The sequence below is a fragment of the Sphaeramia orbicularis genome, chromosome 3 (assembly GCF_902148855.1).
Source record: "Sphaeramia orbicularis chromosome 3, fSphaOr1.1, whole genome shotgun sequence".
In the NCBI taxonomy this organism is placed as follows: Eukaryota; Metazoa; Chordata; class Actinopteri; order Kurtiformes; family Apogonidae; genus Sphaeramia; species Sphaeramia orbicularis.
The window spans coordinates 47,507,605-47,529,718 of record NC_043959.1 but is presented as its reverse complement, the minus strand read 5'-3'; the positions used below and the strand labels follow the sequence as shown (position 1 = coordinate 47,529,718).

The 22,114-nt window shown below is 39.0% G+C and overlaps 1 protein-coding gene across 3 annotated transcripts in view; it reads right to left on the bottom strand.

Moving 5' to 3' along the window:
* Positions 1-21,200, bottom strand: part of rnf111 (ring finger protein 111) — a 30,064-nt gene extending 8,864 nt beyond the window's left edge. For 2 of the 3 annotated variants that reach the window (XM_030131274.1, XM_030131276.1), the window contains exons 1-7: positions 21,103-21,200; positions 20,711-20,772; positions 16,622-17,584; positions 11,813-11,945; positions 4,131-4,285; positions 1,359-1,553; positions 123-517 (exon numbers count right to left, since the gene is read on the bottom strand). In XM_030131274.1, coding sequence (XP_029987134.1) covers positions 123-517; positions 1,359-1,553; positions 4,131-4,285; positions 11,813-11,945; positions 16,622-17,501 — 1,758 coding nt within the window. In that variant the 5' untranslated portion in view covers positions 17,502-17,584; positions 20,711-20,772; positions 21,103-21,200. The other variant, XM_030131275.1, reaches the window with a different exon arrangement.
* Between the last annotated feature and the right edge of the window lie 914 nt (positions 21,201-22,114).

Genomic DNA, 22,114 nt, shown 5'->3' with positions numbered 1-22,114 from the left:
CTCAGGTTTGTAAACTCAATGTGAGAGAACACTGAAGCTGTCCTGGTTGTGTGTGGTAGCCAAACATCATACTGTTGTCCTCCAAGTAGTCACTCGTCTATATGTTTTTGCTAAATACAAACCTGGTCATGGTAGTGGGCTGTGTTGCTGCTACTACTACTGTTGCTGCTGCTGCTGACTCCAGCGCACGGGGCCGGCAGAGCACTGGGTCGCTCCACGGGACAGCTGGGCTCCTGGAAGGGCAGGGTGCCCGGGGGTTGGGGCGCTGGGTGATGAACATGGTGGAGGAAGTGATGAGTGTTGCTGTGATTGTGGCTGTGACCGTGACCATGCTGAGCGCTGCTGGCCTGCTGGGAGGATGACGCCTGCAAGCAGCTTGAGTGGGAGTGGCTCAGGGACAGGTGACCAGGAGAGGGCCCTCCACATGGGGAGTGCTGCTGGCAGCAGGATGGCAGTCTGGGCATGGCTGTGCCTCCACTTTCTCCTGCTGTTACTGACAAACCTGGTCTACTGTCATCTGGTGACAGAAATAGTGTAGAATACAGTATAAATTAGAGATAAATTATAAATAAATAGAATTAATTAACTTCCCTATTTTCTCCAAAACACCAGGTTGCATGACCTCTCCCTCTTACTATCAAAATGTCCAAAGAAAGTGCTCCTGTGAAAGTGAAAATCAATTGGAGTGTGTCATACATTATAACCTCTGCCAAGGAGGGGGAAATTTACTTGTGCCTGTCTGTTACTTTCACAACATTACATCAACACTACTGTGCTGAGTTCTATGACTTTGTAGATGGAGAGGATATTTGGTCACGCACCAAAAATATTAAAAAAAGAAACTCATTTTTTGATATTTGGCAGAGGCTACATACTCTGAGTGTCCTTCTACATGTTACTGCTATGTCAACTAGCAGATGCACTATTACTTGCGGATGTAGCAGCCTGGCACCAGAACTGCAGTGATGTGTGATGTTCATTTCAATTCCACATGATGACTGGTTAGATTGTGTGTATGTGGCTGTGGCACTACCATCTGTGTTGCTGTGTGTATGACATGAACCAGTGTGTAGCTCACGCATGGAAATTTGACTTACACAAAATGAGATATATCAAAGCCAAGGTCATTAATCAGTGCCACACTAGTATAACTATCATCTAAGATAATACATAGAGAAAAACAATTAGGATATAAACTCCCACACTAAGATCTAACAACACAATGACAGATCCTTTCAAACCTTTACATTAAACCACAAATGGTCAGTTGTTTATTTCCTATTGTAATGTTTATTTAAATCAGTAGCAAATGTAAATGGACACAGCAGCTGATTAAGACACACCCAGTCATTTCTTACCCTCTGTGGCTTTACGAGATGAACCACTGGGCCTCTGTGTGTGCATACTTTCAGGTATTGAACCTGGGCAGCTGGTGGAAGGGCCTGGGGCATCGTTGAGCTCTGAGGTAGAGGCATGATGGGAAGATGATGACGAGGATGACCTGACTGTTTGAGGGTGAATGCTGCCAGAGGTTGTTGGCACAACTGAGAGATCTGTGGAGAAAAATGCACAATATTGTGAATTACTAGAATGAATACATTAAAAAGGGGCAGGAGAACACATTTCCCAAAGCACCAGGTTGTTAATGTTGTGAAGTGAAAAACACTTGAACACACAAACATGCACCTTCATAGGTAAAGTGATCAGACTAAAATGCCCATAGGTGTGAATGTGAGAGTGAAAGGTTGTCTGTCCTTAAACCTCAGCCTTGTGATGAACTGGTGTTCAGGGTGGACCCTAACCCTAAAAATGTTTTGGACACCCTTCAAATTTTACACAATCTCAAATATTATCATGAAATATTTGTGGAAAAATCTTGTGTTTCAAAAGTTGTGGCTGCATGACACAGACACAAACAAAAACAATTCATTTTTTGTTAAAAAGAAAAAATAACAAAGCTAAATTCTTGACAGTTTCAACATGTCATGTCCTGGCTGTTTCATTATTTTGCTGAAACATCCAGTTTTGACCTCGATGGAATAAATCACGTGCAGAAGGGAGCATGTGACTTTTAAGAATGGAACAATGCTTGGCAGAGTTCAATGACTTAAAACTGATTCTTTAATAAAATTAATCAAAAATGCATGGGGTGTCCAAAACCTTTTTTCCACCACTGTATGTCTTCTGTGATAGACTCCAGCCCTACCATGACCCTACAGAGGATACGGCCTTTAAGAAAAAATATGTAAAAACATGAAATTAAACAGTATACATAATTAAAGTATTATAAAGGACCCTGATAATGATTTACCCATTAATCAGATATTTTAAATCTACCCCAAAGCCTGATAAAAAGGACCAAATGAAATGCAAGTGGACACTGAGTGAAGGACAATAATCCTGGTATGGACAGTAGCATGTGTGTGCTTGTCTGCAGAGGCTTAGCAGCCAAGAGGAGCAAACCTTATTAGCATTCCAATGTGTGCACTCCATCTGCTTTTCATACTCACAAATTAATTTCCCCTCATTCTTCTAAGAAATGCAAATACTCTAATACTTAGTGCACTGCTATTTTGCTATCCGTCTTGGACATGGGCTGATAAAAAGACGGACACTGGACTACAGTCGCACCAACGCCTGAAGTTAAAATGAGCTCTCTTATAAAGAAAATAAATTTGGTGCTAAACTATGAATGCAAATACTTGACGTTAAGAGTACAGGTAGGTAATATTAAAATACAGCAATGCACTCTTTATTCTTATAATTGCGTTAGCATTTCAGCCTTAAGAGGCCAGATTTTATTTAGGTAACTGATTAACTGAGCTGTGCAGATACCGACACCTGACCCTATTTAGTCGCTGTTATTATCATATTTAGAAAATTAACTTAATCTCTCTGCTCAGAAAACACAAACGGTTGCTTTCTACAATGAATATGTGAATGTTTTACATTTTATTACTTCAATCCTCAAGTCATCTATATGATTATTAAGATGTATTTCCTTTACTTGCAAGTATGCAACATTTCTCTCGTGTTTGTAAACAGGACTGTTAACTTGGATTCCTCTCCACTGAGCAATAAAACATTATTCTCTACTTGTTTTGGCATCAATTTTGCTCTAAAATATAAATAAACCACCCCACACCCAAACTCTACGGGAATGTTCTGGTGTCTGCATTTCGTCTTTGCCCCGAGTTTTGTCTCTCAGACAGAACTTCACTCCCCCTCGGAGTAGTAAAGTAAGACCATCAGCTTCATTTTTAACCGTTCTGCCCTTGCATGAATTGTGTGGATGGACAAACTCTCTTCCCAAAGGTCTATACCCCCAAGAAATGTCCCACACACAGTCAAACGAGAAAAAAGACAACACTGGCAAAAGGCAGAGTCTCTGCAAGTAAATGCAACACCACACACTGACAGTGGAAGGTGATGCTTTCAGAGGGATTATTATTTTATACATCTACAAATTTGTTTTTTTTAAACAGGTATTTGTCCTGAAACTGTTCTAAACTAATGTCAGCTGTAAGTAATGTTAGTGCTGTTGAAGGTTTATTTAAAACATTTTGACTTGACATACTGTCATGTCACTGAACACTGATCACCATAACGACAGTGGTCAAAAGGCACGTTTCCACCGCAGTAACTACGGGGTACATGCAGGGAGGGAGGAAATTTACAGGAACATCCTCTCACTTGGCCCTCTTGGCTGCCATATCTTCACTGCAGAGTTGGACTCACCGCCAACTTAATCAGCTGCAACCGTTATTTGACCAATTTAGCCATAGAGTGCAAGCACTGCCTGCACATCTGCATCAATCAAAAACGCTGCTTTTTTAATATCCAGCTCTGGGTCTACCCAATCAGCATCAAGTAAACCTTTAAGCCCCGCCCAGGAGTTTTCAAGGCTGTTTCGAGTACTTACCCCTGAGCAAGGTCTTGGTTAGACCTTATAAAGGTTCCTGTAATTTGATTCACGGGGGCGGTTCCTGCAGTGGAGATGCACCTGTGACCCCAAAAAACTACGACAAAGCTCCTGTGGTGGAAACTCACCTAAAGTGTTTCAGATTTCGATGCTGTTGGTTTAAGTTAAGTCACACCTGAACGTGGACTTTTCCTCTGTTCATTCTTACCATCTTCATCAACGGTGAGGTCCACCACCTCCCCAGCATTCTGACGCAGTGGTTGGATGACGGTGGAGAGTCTGTGACGTCCACGAGATTCCTGGAGCCGGTTCTGGGAGCAGCTATTAGCCCAGATCCTGCTGAGACCCCCCACTGAGCGTGACCTGTGGACATACGGACATCAGAACAATTAGAACCAAATGCATTAAGAGTCACTGCTTTCACCCTGAGCCCAACTCTCGCTCCAGGACAGTATCTGTTTTTGCGTAAAGGCTGAAATAAATAGTTGTAAATCACCACAGATTAATGCTAACTATCAGATATCAGTTTACATATGTCTGTTAAACAAATGTTCACTTTTTGACGATCTAAGTTGATCTAAATTTTGTATAATTCAAGACTTTTTTTACAACTACAAACATGGCAGATTGGCCACCACTTCAAAAACCTCACTTTAATTTCAGGAATAATTTTACCAGTTACAAGAACTTAAGATATGGTATTATTAAAGACATTAACTGAAGCAGGATTTCATAACACCACATAACTCTTAAGTCAGGTTCAACATAGGTACCTCTGTCTAAAAAACTGTCTGCTCAGAATTCTATATTTCCACAGCAGTCTGCAGTGCTTTGTAAAAATGTTTTTCCGTTTCTTACTCCAAACCACTACTAAACCTCAGGTCTCAGACTCAGATTGTTGAAGCTGCTGTTGAAACTCACTCCAGGTCTTACTGACTACTGTTGTAGATTACTGATTACTATTAATACAGTTTTTAAAACCTGAAACAAAGGGATTGTGACGAGTATTTATTAGGTAAAAAGCTTTCAAAAGCTTTGCTTACTTTACTTTTCTCAAATATACAATACTGTGCATAACTACAAGGCCAACATTAGTTTATTGGTTTAGTAAAGTTCTAATGACCACACATAGGCAATTCTCAGTCTCTGTATTAAGATCAAATCTGGATATATGGGAAATATGTGCAGCATTAAAAAACAGCTTTTAGAAATAAAAGTGGGATTTGATGTGACGTCCCTTTACACTTCTGTTCAGACAAAATGAGATTCATTGCATTTATTTTCTGATGTTTTATACCAAGTTTCATTCAACACATGTCAGATGTTTCTGTTTGTGCTGCTTCCTGTCATGGGGGCAGGGGTCACACTAAATAGTGACTTTAATCTTTACACATTTAGTCCAGATTTTATGCGTGTTTCAAGGTCATGCACATATTTCCTGTATTTTCTTGTTGTATCTGAAGAAAAGAGAATGAGAAATAAGTATGTATGCTCATGTCAACCCAGCAAACACAGAACGTGACCTAATACGTTTGCACAGAACTGTATAATTTACGTAAAGATGGCTGATGACCTCTTCAGTATCACAGCACTGGGAAAGAGTTTGAAGCCTGTGTTCTTCACCTCTGTCAAACCTTTTTTTTTTCCAAAATCAATAATTAATAGTCAAAGAGACATATCGTCATGTTTTACATATTGTCAATTACCTTGAATTATCTCAATTACCTTGAACACAAACTGAGATCCCAGAACTTTTCCTCTATGTTCCTCTAATGTACTACAGATAAACTCAAAAAAATAACTAAATAAATAAAATGATGTAGGCTACAACTAATAAAACAAATTTGTTTTGTTAAACAATCAATTAGCAGTTGAGCAGGACCTGCCTGGTGCAGAAATCACAGATGAAAACATATTTTACTAAATACTGGAAAACTAAATACCAACACAAATTAACATTAAAACATTGAATAATGCATTTGATAATCAGTCAGCTGAAGAGGGCAAATTAAAAAACTTGACATAGCAGTGTTTCAGCTTTGTAACAGACAGCTTTCACTCTCATGACTGCCCACTACTCATTTACCACACATCCCACCACTCCTCATTATTTTTCCCTTTTAATTTTCTTCATCAGGCACTAGTTGCTCTTTGAGACTGGAGTGAGAGATGAGGGAATAGCTGCCTCTCCCCCGACGGTGCCATAAAACCAGGTGATCAGAGGGAAGGGGGACGAGCCCGGGAGACCAGAGACATGACAAACTATGGGAGTGCCATAAAGAAGGATACCATGGAGCTTTGTGGCGAGGGGGTTTCAGTGCTGTTCCCTGAGAGCTTTAAAAACACACAGGTGTAAAGGGAAAAGGCAAAAGCACAGCCCTGTAAACCACAGCTATATCATAAGTATAGAGCTCCTGTTATACATACCAGCCCAGTGGAAGCTATAGATAGAATTCTATAAGTAGCCAGATAGAGAGAAAGTGATCCAATTAATCCTTGTGGGAATGATGTAAGAGTTTTTGCTCCCTGTGCTTGCTTTCCCACTGACAGAACCAGTTCAATAAAGCAGAAACGTAAACTGACTTTTGGTGTGCGTTGCTATCGACATGCTTGTCTTTGTCATATTGTCAGATTGATAGCACAGAGCAAACCTGTTTGGGTGTTTTCTGTGTCCTTCATTCAGTACCCACAGAGACAGGTTACTCAATATTTTGACTTAAAAACAAAAAGCTTGACTATGAATTTCATGACATTTTATTTTTGGTTGATTTTTAAATGCTATCCAATAACTAGAGTAATTAAAATACAAACATGTCTATCGATAACTGTACAAAATTCAATGACTACAGGCTTTAAATGTAAATAAAATGAAGCTGAATGGATTCTTGCGATATATGACGTGGTTTGATTATTAATCTGCTAATAATTTTCAGGGCTTTGCTTTGATCACTTTTCTCATCTCAGGAAATGCCTCTCTCAGTGCTGTTTGCGATATGGGGGATTCCCATTAGCTCATACTTTCTGGACTCGATTCAATTTCCTGTGAGACATGCTGCACAACAATGCAAATGGAATTGGGGAGGAAGCTTATTAACTTTCATACCGCGCAAATTGCAAAAGCAAATTTGGGCCTTTATGCGCATGCAGGCACTTGTGAGTAACCTCAAATCACAGAGCTATGAGGGTGGCATGCGGAGGGGGCGCCTGGTGGCTGCGGTTGTTTTGGGGTCTAATTGGCGAGGCTCCTCAGCTCTGGGTTGATCCCAGAGAGGAGGACTACTCACAAGGGAAGGTTTCCTAATTAAGTAGACCTGGGATTATTTTGTAAATATCTGTTTATCACCATCACCCCCCCTGAGCATGGGGGATAACAAAGAGGAAAACAATACATTGTAAACATGAACATTAAGGGAATGGGTGGCTTGGCAAAGCTTAGGTTGTGCCAAGATGAAGTGATGTGAGCTTTTTCCTCTGGAGATCAGAGGACTGATGACTGAGGGCTGTGTTATGCAGTAATGTAAAGAGCACTATGCACTGTACTAATACTGTAAATCTGTACAGTGCTATGAAAAAGTAGCAAACAAACGAATCCATCTGCCTGCACATGGGTCAGGTCGTATCCAGTCTGAGTTCAGCATCAAAGGTTATGTGACGTAAGGTTAAGCGACATCCCTGATTGTAAGCAGTAAACCAACAGATGTGCTACAGATATGTAGACCAGTGATGCACATTTTACACATAAACAAAATCTGCACAGGAATACTTTGTACAAATAAAAATTACTTATTCATTTTTCATTGTTGTTCTCCTTTTATTTAGATCCTTTGTGCAAATTTCCATGTAAACATTTAACAAAATATTAATATATGAAGTGTAAAAATATGCATAAAAAACACTTGCAGGTGAAGTAGAATTCACTTTTTCTCTTAGATGCTCAGAACAAGACAGAGCTTAAAGTCAGAATGCTCAAAACCCCTCCACTTCCCATTATTATACAAACAACAAGGTGTGGCTCACTGTACATTATCCTATTGTAATCACACAACTGTATACTAAAGAAATAAATAACATGATCAAATATATTAGTATGAAAATAATTTGTCTGGTTTGAAAATGACCGCTTTAGCTAAATAAAGCAGTGAATTTGATTCAATGGTTGGAGCACATTGCATATAGGTTATATCAATGGTCTGCTACACAGAAGTAACTGACCATAGACAGTCATAACAATCCACCAAAGCCATGTAATTAACTTATGTGACACTGCACAGCCCAACTGGTGATAACCTCGAAACAACATGCCAAATAAGGACTGATCAAAGCCTAAATACATCAATCCATATCAGGTACATAATCCTTGTTTTTTTTAACCCACTGTGCAGGTGATAAAGGTTTATGAACTGCTGAATCTGCAGAAGAGCCTTCATATGAAATTCAGAGAATACTGAGACAGCAGTAAACAAGTCATATTATGAGAATATGAGAATAAGACTCTCAGTGGGTGAAGAAAAAGGTGTGGGCTGTAAAGAATGACAATGGGAGTTGTATTTTATAAATGCACTGCTATCAGAGTGCAAATATTTAACTTTTTACTCATTAATCTTCTCTATATTTCCTGTACTCAAACTCTTATTCGACCAAGACTTCTACAGCTTGGAGAATGCTCTAAATTTCCAGACCTGAAGTCCACTGAAAACCTCTGAAATGTGATCAAGAAGATAGATGGTCAAAAACTGTCAAACAAAATCCAGCTGGTTGAATTTTAATAACGGGAGTGGCATAGCACAACTGACAGCAAAGTGAAAGACAATGCCAAGATACATGAAAGCCATCTTTGAGAGCCAGGGGTATTCCAAATATTGATTTATCTCTTCAAAATGAAAAAGAACTTGTTTTCTTTGCATTATTTGAGGTCTAAAAATGCGATGTGTTTGTTATTTTGACTTATTTTTTCCAGTGGTTTTCCAGAGCTGTATCTGATGATGTGAAAGCAAAAATATGGCTTTGGTAACAGTGTACATTAGGGAGTGGATTTTTGATTGACTGATTGTACGTTTACATTTTAAATGAAAAGTTCATACGTAATGTTTAAATAACTTTGAAATAACTTTAAAAGTGAGTCAGTGTCCACTCAGTAAGACAATTTTCCCATCATTACTCATTCTACTGTCAAATAAATATCAGAATGATCATTTGATCCGGTTCTCTGTTCATGTAATTAATTAAAAAGCAAGGTACATAAATAAAAGCCAAACATAATTTTAATAGTTAGCACAATAAACATATGACCAACAAACTGCTCAAAGTGACTTTTACAACACATGCCTATCATGAATCTTGACTCAGACGTGCAGGTTTCTTTATGTGTGATGTTTCTAGAAGGGGCTAAATGACCAGAGTGCAGAGCAGCCCTGTTTAGAGTGATGTGGTTTTGCTGCTATAAACATTTAGGCATGCAGCTTTAGTATGGCTGCTTTCTCCAAGCAATGTAAGCAGAGTTATGGAATCTACAAGCAAAGCAAATCCACTGAAGAACTTCACCACACCACACCCTAAGCTCATACGTATCTTTAAACACTTTTCAGTTTTTTTCCCCCTTATTCTGTAAAAATGGCAACACCTACGCACAGAAAATAAGAAGCACAGTGTTGTCCTGCTCTGTGACCTTTACAGATGAATCTACAGGCAGCAGAATGTGGCTTTTCAATTTAACGAAGGCAAAAACATCAGACTGCGATTTGGACTCTTTAAATCCAGTGACTACATATAGCAATGCTCTTATTGTTTACTCTTGTGCCTTTTAAAATATGGCAACTTTCTTGCTGGCAGTATCTTTGTGCCAAAATTTTTAAAAGAAAAGCCCATGAGCAAACAACCAACAAGAAGCTGTGGGAAGAGACAGGACCCGCCTGCCAGCCACACTGTTGGAATTTCTGAGATTTGGGAACCAAGCACAGGCCTTAATAAGTAAAAACATTTGTATAAGCCTTGAAGCCACAAAAGAGCATTCAAGTGGCCATTAATTAACACAATGCAGCACTGTCTTCTCACCATGAAAATGTTATTATAGTAATTTCTGAGGGCAAAATACAAAAGATGTTGCCACTAGCTCCTGCAGTGTTGAGAAAAGTCTAAATTAACTTTTACTTACGTAAATACTACAGGTTTGACCATGGAAAGGAAAAACAATTGAATGTTTTTAACTCCTGCATTATCCACTCCTCCACTGTGCAGGTGAAGGACCTGGATGATCCACATAATCCTGTTTGCCAAAATATTACTACATACACTGCTTCTGTTTGTTGTTCATCAATGAGCAAGATGTGACAGGCTTGTGAGCACGTTTAACCCACACTAGTTCCACTACAGCACACAATGAGTGACACTCCCAGTCCTCAAAAGAGAGAGGGCATATGACTGACTAACATCTGTGTAGCACTACACTCTGGTGGAAAGTACTTACACTAACAAAAAAAAAAAGCAGAAAATACAAAAACAACCCCAAGCAAACAATACCTAAATATTTTGGGCGACGCATCCAATTAGTAAAAAGAGAAAAAGGGCTCCTCATGTTCTAGAGAGAAAGGAAACACTGCATGACCAGTCATGCAAAAGAGACTGAGAAAAAGATTGTCATCAGCCTCAGGCTCAAACAGACCTGATTACACTGGACATTTCTGCCAAACAAATAACATTCCTAATCTTAAATGAATTTACAGCAAACAACCGCAAACAGGCTCAAGTGTCCAAATAACATGTTGGGCAGCCCAGTGTAGCTTTCTGCTCCAAACCTCATTTGACCGTAACAGTTGGAGATCATTTTCACTCAGACCTGACCATTAAAAAGGCTTTGAATGCCTGAACCATCACTTATGACGGATGGTCAATATTACACATAAACATTCTCATCCCTACCTACGCAGCAATTTGTCCCATCTTATCTTGGTAAGTTCACAGTAAATCAGTAAACACAGTTAATTAGTCCATCATTTAGAAACATATAATAATGTTATGTATGTTTATTCATTTTCTGAACTGCTTAGCCCTAGAGTGAGTCATGGGGGAGCCCACCCTGGCTACCAGCAGCAAAGGCGAGGTACACCCTGGACCTTTCATCAGATCGAACCCAGGGCCATCTTGCTGTAATTCAAGGGTGTTAACTACTGCACCACAGTGCCACCCTAATGCATGTACCTTATTTTTCCTGCATACTTGGTGAAGGTCACCTATTCCTTCAGTGAAATACAATTACCCACAACTGTATATTATCATTATCTAGCTGTATCGTATGCCTTGTCAGTTTTTTTGGACAACATTTACATTATATATTTTATGTAAGGAAGTGAAAACCTTTTATTATTATAGAAAATCTTTTTGGTAGGGTTGAGTAATATGATGGAATGTGTGTCCAGCAGTAACATTGAAAATGTTTCCACTGTGGAACCTATCCATCCTACTTAAGCCTTTAAACACTGTAACGCTAATTATTGTTCTCAATTACACACATTTTCACAGAAAATTACCCTAACCTGCTGTATGAACGTGCAAATAAAGAACATATTGAAAATTGCTAAACCACTTGTTAATTAAATGTACAGAATACTTATTGTATGATCATATGTTTATGTTTATGTTTACGCATTGGCAGACGCTTTTTTCCAAAGCGACTTACGGGGAAAACCAATTAAATCACTCAATCAATCAAATTTTATTTATATAGCGCCAGATCACAAAAAAAGTTATCTCTTGACATTTTATATATACAGTTGGTCAAAACCAGACTCTAAGTCAATTTACAGAAACCCAACAGAATCCTATATACAGCCTAGTGTGATACCATGATATAAATATATATAACATAACAGATCGTATGGTCCATGTCACCCCTACCTGAAACCATCTCCGACTGTGACGATCTCCACCTCGCTGTCTGTGGAGGTGACATTGATCTCCTCACTGGCTGGAACAGCAGGAGCTGGAGCCGGTGTTGCCTCGATCACCACCACATCCTCATCCAGAGCACCTGAACACATCAGTGTATTTAATGACCTGATCACACAGTACAGAATCACACAAAGCCTTGAAATGTATCCAAAATAAAATACAGTCCACACTTAAGACTAACTCTGCTATCTTACTCAGGGTTTTATACTCAAGTTGATGTGCATCCCTTCATGTTCTTCCACAGAGCCCAGAAGAACTTTCCTCAAAAAGCAGGTGTTCCCTTCTTTTTCAACTGCTTTGTGTACAACCACATAATCTGTGTAAATCACCAGGTAGCATTTCCACAATTCCATCATGTTAACAGCAGTATCATTGGGCTACGAGTTTAATACTGCACACAGGAGGAATGTAGGTCAGCTCCTTCTGTATTAGATTTGGTTGTTTTATTGCAAAACAACCAAATCTACCCATCACTCTGAGTTTTAGTTTGAGTCACATGTAATGAGCTAAAATACACTTAATTGCATGAATTTCCAAACACGCTATGATGTGACCTTTGAAGAGATCCTTGTCATTAATTAATGTCTGGAATGGCACCCTAATCTTTCCCAAAGGGTTTCATCCATTGCAGAAGCTTTTTAAAACAGTCATGACAAAAATAAAATGAGGTAAATTCATGACCGTCTTCATGCGCTTTAATGGAGCCACAAGCAAACACACTGAATCCACACTTTATCTTCAGTATTCTGTGGTTTATTTAGTTTAAAGCCTTGACATGAATATATCATTTGCGAGCTGCTGCTGACTCATGCATCTGGTGTATGAGCCCAAGTTTCAAATTATCGCTCACATTCCAAGCCTTCATAAAAATATGGCAGATGTCTGCTATATCATTGTCAATCTATGGACTGTAAGAACATACACGCATACTGCAGATACTGTGGGACTGCCGATATACTGACAAAAAGCAAAACAAGATCTGCTTTCCCTTGATAAAATGTTTTCAAATGGACACTTTCATGTAATTGCAGCTATTCTTGTGTAGATGATTTACTCATTTGTTTGAGTGGTGTATGACTGTGTTGTGAGTGAAGTCCATAATTCCCCAGTGTAACTACTATTCCAATTTTCCTCATGAGGACTGCTGCTTAGCACCCTTGGCAAGTCGAGCTACCAGGCACTGTGGTGAAGCATCCATGAGGTTACACAAACAAAAACACCTTACAACCTTGAAGACAGCCTTGACACTTATGTGCAGTGTGTGATGTGATAAACAAAACCTAACACACCTAATGATACGGCTATGTAAATTGTAATTAAAATACTGATGTCTGTGCAAGAGAAGCTGTGGAATTCTATCTTATCTAGGTCTAAAATCCAGTTGTGACCTGAATTTGGATCGGATATGGCAAATTTCCATTTTAATATCGTTTTTTTTTTAACCTCAGAATATTGGTAGGATTAAACTTTTCTATGGCGTCACACACCTGCTCTAGCGCTGAACATTCAGAGGGCTGGTTTCATCACTTGCCTCTGTGTTTTCACCCTGCTGTAAACAAATGTCTCTTTTCTCCTCAGAGACCTCCTGTTTCTATGCAAAGGCCTCTGTTCAACAGTGTCTGAGTTTTCTCCCACCTGCCTCCCACCACAGAGCCACAGCAACTTACTTTCCATTCTCCCTCAGGTCCACAGTAGCAGAAACAGTGCTAAGGCTAACTGGCTTCAACAGAGTCAGAGGTGTGGCTTTTGAGAGCAATCATTTTGTAAATGTCACAAATTCTTGTTAAAAAAAATACATAAATAAAAATAACTGGTGCCTAATGTGAGGACTAACAGCTAGATGACTTCTGTAATGTTACATATTTAGAAAGTGGAAAAACCTGTTGTTTTAACAGGTATACAGAGCTAGAGTTTCCATTACAGCTGTCAGATGTGGGGCCCTGGAGAGCATAGAGAAGAAGCATCTCTCTTATCATTAGTGCCTTCAGACCATGAATACACTCCATGCATCCACAATGACCCGAGCCTTTACAGCAGTACAGTGTGCATACAATATGTGTGTTGCCATCATTATAAAAAATGACTCAAATCAAAACCTAGATCACTGATGAGTCCATTTCTCACCCAGACTGTGGGTTTATGTAAGCTTGGCACACATTGCACCAGCAACATGTGAAATGGAGGGCTGGGGCTATTTGTTAGCATGTTTACACTACACGCAGAGAGACACAAAGTGTGTTGTCTGCTTTCTTTTACCTCTTTGGTGTGAAACCACCCTGCTGTACAGATCTGCGCATCTCCCAATCTTATATCCCCTTCAGCAGATGGACATTAAGGAGGATCAGTTGGAATCGTAGCGCTTATGCAGTAAAGGCTACAATATGTTCAGATGAAGGTTTATTCAACATGCTGTCTGACCTCGCCAGAGGGTGTTTCAAAATGAGCCTCCTCCTAACCATGATTAAAAATTAGATTAGATTCAGTTCTTGTATTAACCTATATTTCTTTCTTTTTTTCTTTTTTATATCACTGTTACTCAATTAAAATGTTAATTCATGGCTGAATTGTGCTTTTATTCTGCATTGTCAGAGATCTCATTGCTTCTGAGCTTGAGGGCAAACTGTATCCATTGCCTTTCTATGACTAATGGCGCAATGGTCTGTTAAAAAAAATGCATAAAATACATAGTGTTTGTCCACATTGTGTGGTGCAACCCCAACAGGCTTCAAGGGAAAACACTGGATGAACAGAACATACTGATCATTCTGAATATGATAATGCCTTTATACACCAGTGATGTGATGAATAAATGAAATTTAAATGCACAAAAAAATCATGAATATTTCACATGAAGACTCTTTATACTGACAGTGATGTAATTTACCACATTTGTTGGTTACAAGAGCAGAACAGATTTGCACTAGCACATTATTAGGAAAAAAAACTGAGGATTGAACACCCTCGAGTGATAGCGATCTGTGTTCTGTGCTCCCCCTCCTTTTCCAATGTCACCAAAGAAGAAGATTTGGGGTGTATCCCATTTTATAAGGCAAAGACAGATAGCAAACTAAAAAAAAAACAAATATATTATCAGTGTCATCTTGCTACCAACTCAACAACATCCAAAAGTGAAATACATACATTATTCAAAATACTGATGGGCTTGATGTAGATGATTCTACCTCACATATCATCCTTCAGTTTATTGTCTTCATCATTTTATCCACTGCGTGTTGTGACAGAACATTTGTTCTATATATTCAAGTACATATAATTCTTTACTCACACACTCTAGTTTTTGGTAATGTTTACATTATTTTTCACTTTAGACCATTTCCATTTTTCCCTTAATGTTTATATTTTTCTGATATTTTTATATATTTTTTTTTACATTTTGTATTTATTATCTTTCTAGTGTTGTGAAAATGTTGTGAAAATTCATTGTACTGTTGATTGTGTGTTAACCTGCATATGACAAATAAATGAATCTGAATCTAAAGCATGGCTGGTTGGTCTTGGTGCAAAAGCTCTGAAAAAAAATCTACTGCATTCTGGTTAAAAGACACTTAGAGCTATTCTGTGTTGAGGCACTCTTCACAACAACAGTCTGAATATAGACATGCAAAACAATTGTACAACAAAAAAAAAAAAAAAAAAACGTTGCTATGTAAAGGTCTTTAGGATACCACCTGAAGATTGTCATAAAATTGAGTAAACAACAGGACAAATTTTATGGTTATCATCAAATATTTGATCAGATGATGGTTCTGTACATAAAGGTTGCTAAGGATCATCCTCTGGGGAACATGAGTATCAATATTCAATTTGTCTAGTATCTTAATGCCTGCATTGGGTGTGAGTTGGTGTTGGATATGTTCATGTATTTTGGGAAAAAAAAAAAAAGCTAAATTCAACTCATATTAAAAGCAATTATGCAAAATGCTGGTACTAAGTCATTGTTACTCAAGACATCTTTTGACTGTCTGTTGAACTGTGTGCCTTGTGTGACACAGACACCATACGGAAACAACAGATGAGAAACTACTGCAATAAGACCTGGATCTGTGTGACTGATCTAACCTGAAATGAAAGGCAAGAGGTCCTGGTTCTGTCGTGTACAGGTGAAGTGTCAGAAGTCACACCGCTCACTGATGCCAAGTGCAGTTGGGTCATGACGGCTACATTGTCATGATGCTGAATACCAATGAAACTTTGTTTTTTCACACAAAATTGAGCATTTAAACTTAATGACAGAGATCTTTATTGCTGTGTCAATATTCTGTGTGCATTGACATGTCATATCCCTGATTTTATTGTTTGACTAGACTATCATTTTAATGGTCTCAGTATTAGTTCAAAGTTAATGACAGATGTCATGCAGCACTGTATGACAGATAAAGTTAATAATTTAATAACACCATTCCAATTAATAATGATTTTTATCACTTGAGAATGCCTAAGTGGCAGCTGCTCAACAAGAAAATATATGGCTTTTTCATTTGTTGATGAAAAAAGAGAAAATTTCTATTTTGCCTAATTGTTGATGTTTATGATGGTAAAAATTATTTGAAATCGTTATCATTCCTGAAATGTGATCAACTAGTTGCAGATTCGTCTGGTAAAGTAAATTTTTTCTGCATACCAAACCAAAACGAAAAGCAAAACCCTAGCTATTTGTTGTCTCCAAAAAAAAACCTGATATTGTTAAAAAATAAAAATATTTAAGTGTTATGCAGGTTGGTGGTTTGTATTTACCTGTAGTTACAGTAGCACTGTTGGGCTGACTGCTGGTGCTGCTCACGTCGACATACAGCTCATCTTCTGCTTCGGTAGAAGAGGGGGAGGACGAGTCACTGCTCAGCTCCTCACTGGAACTACTGGTGCTGTGGAGTAGAGCGTACTTCCTACGAGCAATTACTTCACGTTTCTTCCTCTGCAGTAGTAATCGCTCCTTTTGCTTCTGAGTCCGCTGACCCCCTCCAGGAGCTGTTTTCACATAGCGTTTTCTATGCAGAGGTCGCCGGCTGTTCAGACACGGTCGTTTGAGCAGCACCGGCTCTGCTTCAGACCGCATCCACTTATGAGAGCGATTCCCCCGAGTTCGACCCAGAACAGGACGTAAACCAACTCCGGCCGCCCCTCCTGTTGTCAAGGCAGGAGCCTTTTGCTGGCCCCCTGTTGCTCCAGCTTCCCCCTCATCCTCTGAGCTGAGAGTGTCCGAGTCCCCAAATCGCAGACTGGAGGAAGGGGAGGAAGCACAGTCACTAAAAGAGGACTCGTGATTATGCTCGTCCTCACTAGGGTGTTGTAAAAGTTCTACCCTGGGACGCTGTGAGGCCAGTGAATTCTCACTTATGTGGCCCTCTTTCAGCGAGCAGTCTGACGGGCCGGCCTGTTGGCCTTTTCTTTTTCTACGCCCAGGGATGCTCCGTTCTGAGTCTCTGTGGGTCCCTGTATCTCTCAAGGGCCGATGCCTGGACTCGGAGCACAGCTCTGCGTACTCGCTGCCCGCTTTGCCAATCACCTCCATGTTGTTAGGAAAGCTCTTGGCACCCTCAATCGGCTCGGGATTCACCAGGGGCTCCTTCAGATGGTCCTGTCTGCTGGGGGCCTCAGATGGCACCTCACTCTTCATGGTGGCAGGTCCGTCCTCACAGGGCAAATTCCAAGTACACGTACATCAGTTCCTAAGCGTCTACCCACTGCATCTCACAAAACCTAAAAACAGAGGAGAGGTACATTACATTACAGAGGCACTTTTGATGATTATGCTAGTGACAGAATGAAGATGTATGAAAGAACAACAGCATAACTTAAAAGCACAAATGGGTTCCTATCTAAATATAGGTCTAAATATCCTGCACACTGATTTATCCATGAAATGAATTATTAGCTGTAAATGAAAATAAGATGAAGGCATTAATGCTCTGATCCAGTATCAGTTATACATTTGGGCAGCTTGTCAGGATCAACCTGACTTTACTGCTTCCTTTTTTTATGATCAGGTTTTTTTTATGCACAGCTAGTTAACTGTTAATATGCTAATAAATATAACCCAGTGTTAAAATTATGGACCCCCCCCCGACAGCATTTACATGCCCTTTACAGTTCAAGGCCAACTATGTCTGCCTTCACAAGGCACAGAGAAACAACTGCAGCAGCCTCATATACTGCAGACCTCTGGCACAGCAGAACTGTTTCTTAATTGACAATACAGTTGTGACAATACATAACTCCTGGAAAAAAATATAAGACTAAGTCTGGCAAAACTTTTTTATCTAGCATTCAACTGGCCAACAGTACAGAGCTCTAATGAGACCAATGGTAACAGCTAATAAAAAAATTCATTTATTCTGTGTTTCCAGGAAAATAATTACCAATATGTTCAAATCAAAACATGTACCTGGTGTAATGAATAAAATAATGTCAAAACTGTAAATGTTTGCAGTATTGTATTCGCTTTATAATACCTGAACATTAAACTACAAACAGCTGCTTGAGTTATACCCATGTAACTTCATTTTGCCAGTTTCTTACTGAGGAGCGATGCTCATTGTAAATTCAATTGTCTATTAATCCATCTATGATCTTTTATCCTGGTCTGGGTCATGATTAAGCAGAAGATGGATAGATGGGTGAACGGATGGCTGGATTTACATTAAATGTTAAAATGTCATCATTGCAACTTCCTGTAAGTGTTGCTTAATGCTTTGCTGCAGTAACTCGGCTCACATTTTTCAGTAACTGCTCCTGATAGACATCGATGATCATTGCACACAGAAAGTTTGCAGTGAAGATGACTTTGTCAAATGAGTGTTACTGAAATGGAGCAGATTACTGAGCTGGCTGGCTTTGTGTTGCCTCCACTGTCAATAATCTTCAAGCTGGATTCTAGCTCACAGTTCCCACGTGGTTCTTGTGTAGCGACGTGCAGTTTCATTTTCGATGAGTTCTACACAAGTATGAAACCTAAACGACAGCTTCAGATACAGTAAATACAGAATTCTCTCAACTCTTGTATTACAAAAGGTACTATTTTGGGGATGTACTCCTCCTGAGGTTAAATATTACACAATCTAAAATGGAGTAGTAGTCTTACAAAGTACCACATATCAAGAGCTAAATAAGCTTATTCAGATATTGTTATGTTTTTTAAAACAATTCAGTGATCCATAATTGTTGGTCACCTGTGTGCCCGTGCAACAAAGGGTTTATCATAATCCATCTGGGCTTTGTTTAGGTAATACTAATCCTTTAAGATGCTCTGATTTGATGTCAATCGTAACACATTAAAATTTATATATGTAGTGCATTTTGTATCCCAGGGTTGACAACATGGGGGGGGTGACACATAAAAAGCACATTTCCTTGCTTGTAATTTTCAGTGGAGTCACATAACATTTGGGAGACTGTGTGAAGAAAATTACAAAAGTGTTATGTTCCTGCACTATATGCATGCGGTAGTATCACCCACAGCAACAACCTTACCACATGTGTTTGTATGATATAATCAGAAAAAAAGATCACAGAGTTACTATTTCAGTACGTAATTTAGGAACATACTGCACTGAACCGTCCACATGACCATCTGGAAGTAGCAATAATGTAGGACAGCAAAAGAAAATAAAACAAATGTGTTGTTAAGTCCATTCCACACTGTGTACAGAGACATTCACAGCAGTAAGAAACAAGGATGCCTTGACACTCAGGTTTGCATGAAAAAAATGACAGAATGTAAAGCCTTAGTATGATTTTAGAAATTTTAACTGTAGTGAAATCAGAAGATGGCAGTCATAATCTAAAACTGTTTATTTATTATAGGAGCCTAACTACTTTTGACCAAATTCAACACTTATACAGACCAAATGAAGATTTCAAGCTAGAGTAACAAAACCTCAACATCTCTGTGGCATCTGACCCCTTTAGACTGTATGTACACATGTATGAGGTGTTCCTGCACGTTGCACAGCAGGTGATTTGCCTATACACATGAAAGTGAGGAAAACAATGCCAAAAGCAACTATTCTTTCACATCTCCATTCAAAGCTATCACTTAATCTGAAATAAGAGTCACAGGTACCACTTTTCTTAAATGGTTGGGTGAGGTTGATGATAGAAAGAGCTGCATATCTCAATATTTTATTGAACGTGTGAATTCAGTTAATGTGATACAAGTATCCTCAGCACATTCCCGTTCTTTTTGCCTGTAATAATAAGTCATTGGAGAGTATGAGTCCTTCAAGAGAAAGCTGCGCAATGACATGCCTGAATTAAGGGCCCTCAAGAGTACAACCCTGAAGGGAAAAACACTATGCACCAAGGCTCGATATTACTGATTTCGCAGGAAAATTAACCAACTGTGGTGAGTTTGACAATGTGTCTACTTTCACCTTAAAGCAGAGAACATAATTAAGTAAAATGATGAGACAGAAACGCCAGCAGTTTAACATGTACGATTAGTCAGGACAACTGAGCAGCATCTAACGAAACCCACTGTTTTCTGTCTGTAAAAAGCACCATCAACCACTACGACTATGAAACCAAAAAACGTAACTATATAGATTTATTTGGCCGGACAGAAATGAGTCTGAAAATGAGGCTACGCATAGTTTCTACAACGTTTAACAATTACAATAAGCTCGGCTGCTGCCTGTGTCCCACAAACACTGTGCTGTGACTCAGGCCTTAAAAACTCGTGATAATGAGAAGCACCACAAAGATGAGCATCCAATGTTGGTGGTCATAAGATTACTATGAGCTAACAAAATCAGGAGAACCCAAACTGGACAGCTAGCCCCCAAGCCCAGAATATACCCCAGACAGAAGACAACAAAGAGCACGTACCTGTGTTTAAGTCCTTTTTCAAAATGTGTCACCGTCCTTTTTGTAACAAACGATGTCGAATCCTATGGGAAACAGTGACAAACGTTGAAAACGGGCAACTATCTAAATGTTTACCCATAGAGGAACTAGACAGGCCTATACATAGATCGCGATCCGAGGACGTTAGTATCTGGGATTGTGAAACTGACAACACAGTCCCGAGCAGAGCAGAGAAATGAAGGCAGTGGGCCCTGGACGGCTAAGGGCTAAGCTAACGCTGGGCTAGCCCCACTTCTCAAATCAAATGCCCGATTGTACTCAATCATTTTGATTCGAAAAGGCATCCTATCGAATCTTAAAGATAGTACGGCATCTCTATTATGTTTCTACTGGACAAAAAAGAAATGTCTCACTATTAGCCCTCGACGAAGTTCCCATTCCTGCCTTTCGAGGTATGCACTGTTGTTTACCCAGCAGGTCGACTGTTCGCTGGCTACTGCTACACACAAATCGTTACTTTCAGGGCCGCACGGGGGCGCCAGATCAGCTAGACGTTGCTTTACGGCACTTTACGACAACTTCATTTCATTCTCTGTTTATGCTTACTATTGGTCTTTTTACATTTTACAGCGAATGAGAAGGCGTTTGGACAGCTGGATACTCTCTGTATTTAGAGGGCTGTAACATTCTGATGTCAGAAAGAACACGTTAAGTCCTCATACAGGTTTCAAATGTTAGTCATTGCCGCTCTGAAAACACAATTTTAAATACAAGCGCGCCCACTAGTGGCTCACACCAGCTTGCTGCAATTTATGAAACTAAATGTTCTTATGCTGACAATTATTACATGGCATGAATGCACCCCTTGAGCAATACTGTTTTGTGGACTGCTTTAATAATAGATATGTGTTTTTTTCTGTATACTGCAATAGGTATTTGTTATTGTTATGAGTAAGACGTTTCTATCTATCTATCTATCTATCTATCTATCTATCTATCTATCTATCTATCTATCTATCTATCTATCTATCTATCTATCTATCTATCTATCTATCTATCTATCTATCTATCTATCTATCTATCTGTCTGTCTGTCTGTCTGTCTGTCTGTCTGTCTGTCTGTCTGTCTATCTACTCCACTATTATAAATGATTTCTTATGAGATGCAATGTCCTGATGATCTGTTAGAATCACAAACATGGCTATTGTCAGGTAGGGTTTTCACAATATTTGTATTCAGAATACTAGTATGTGGCTGTATACAATTAAATCAGGAATAGACAACAAAATAGAAATTATAAACAAAAAAATAACAAATATACAATGTAGATGCAAGAAATTTTAACTAATAAAATAGTATGTTATATTGAGAGTCAACTATAAGAAATAAGCATAATACAATTATTTGCTATAGAGAGTAAAAAAA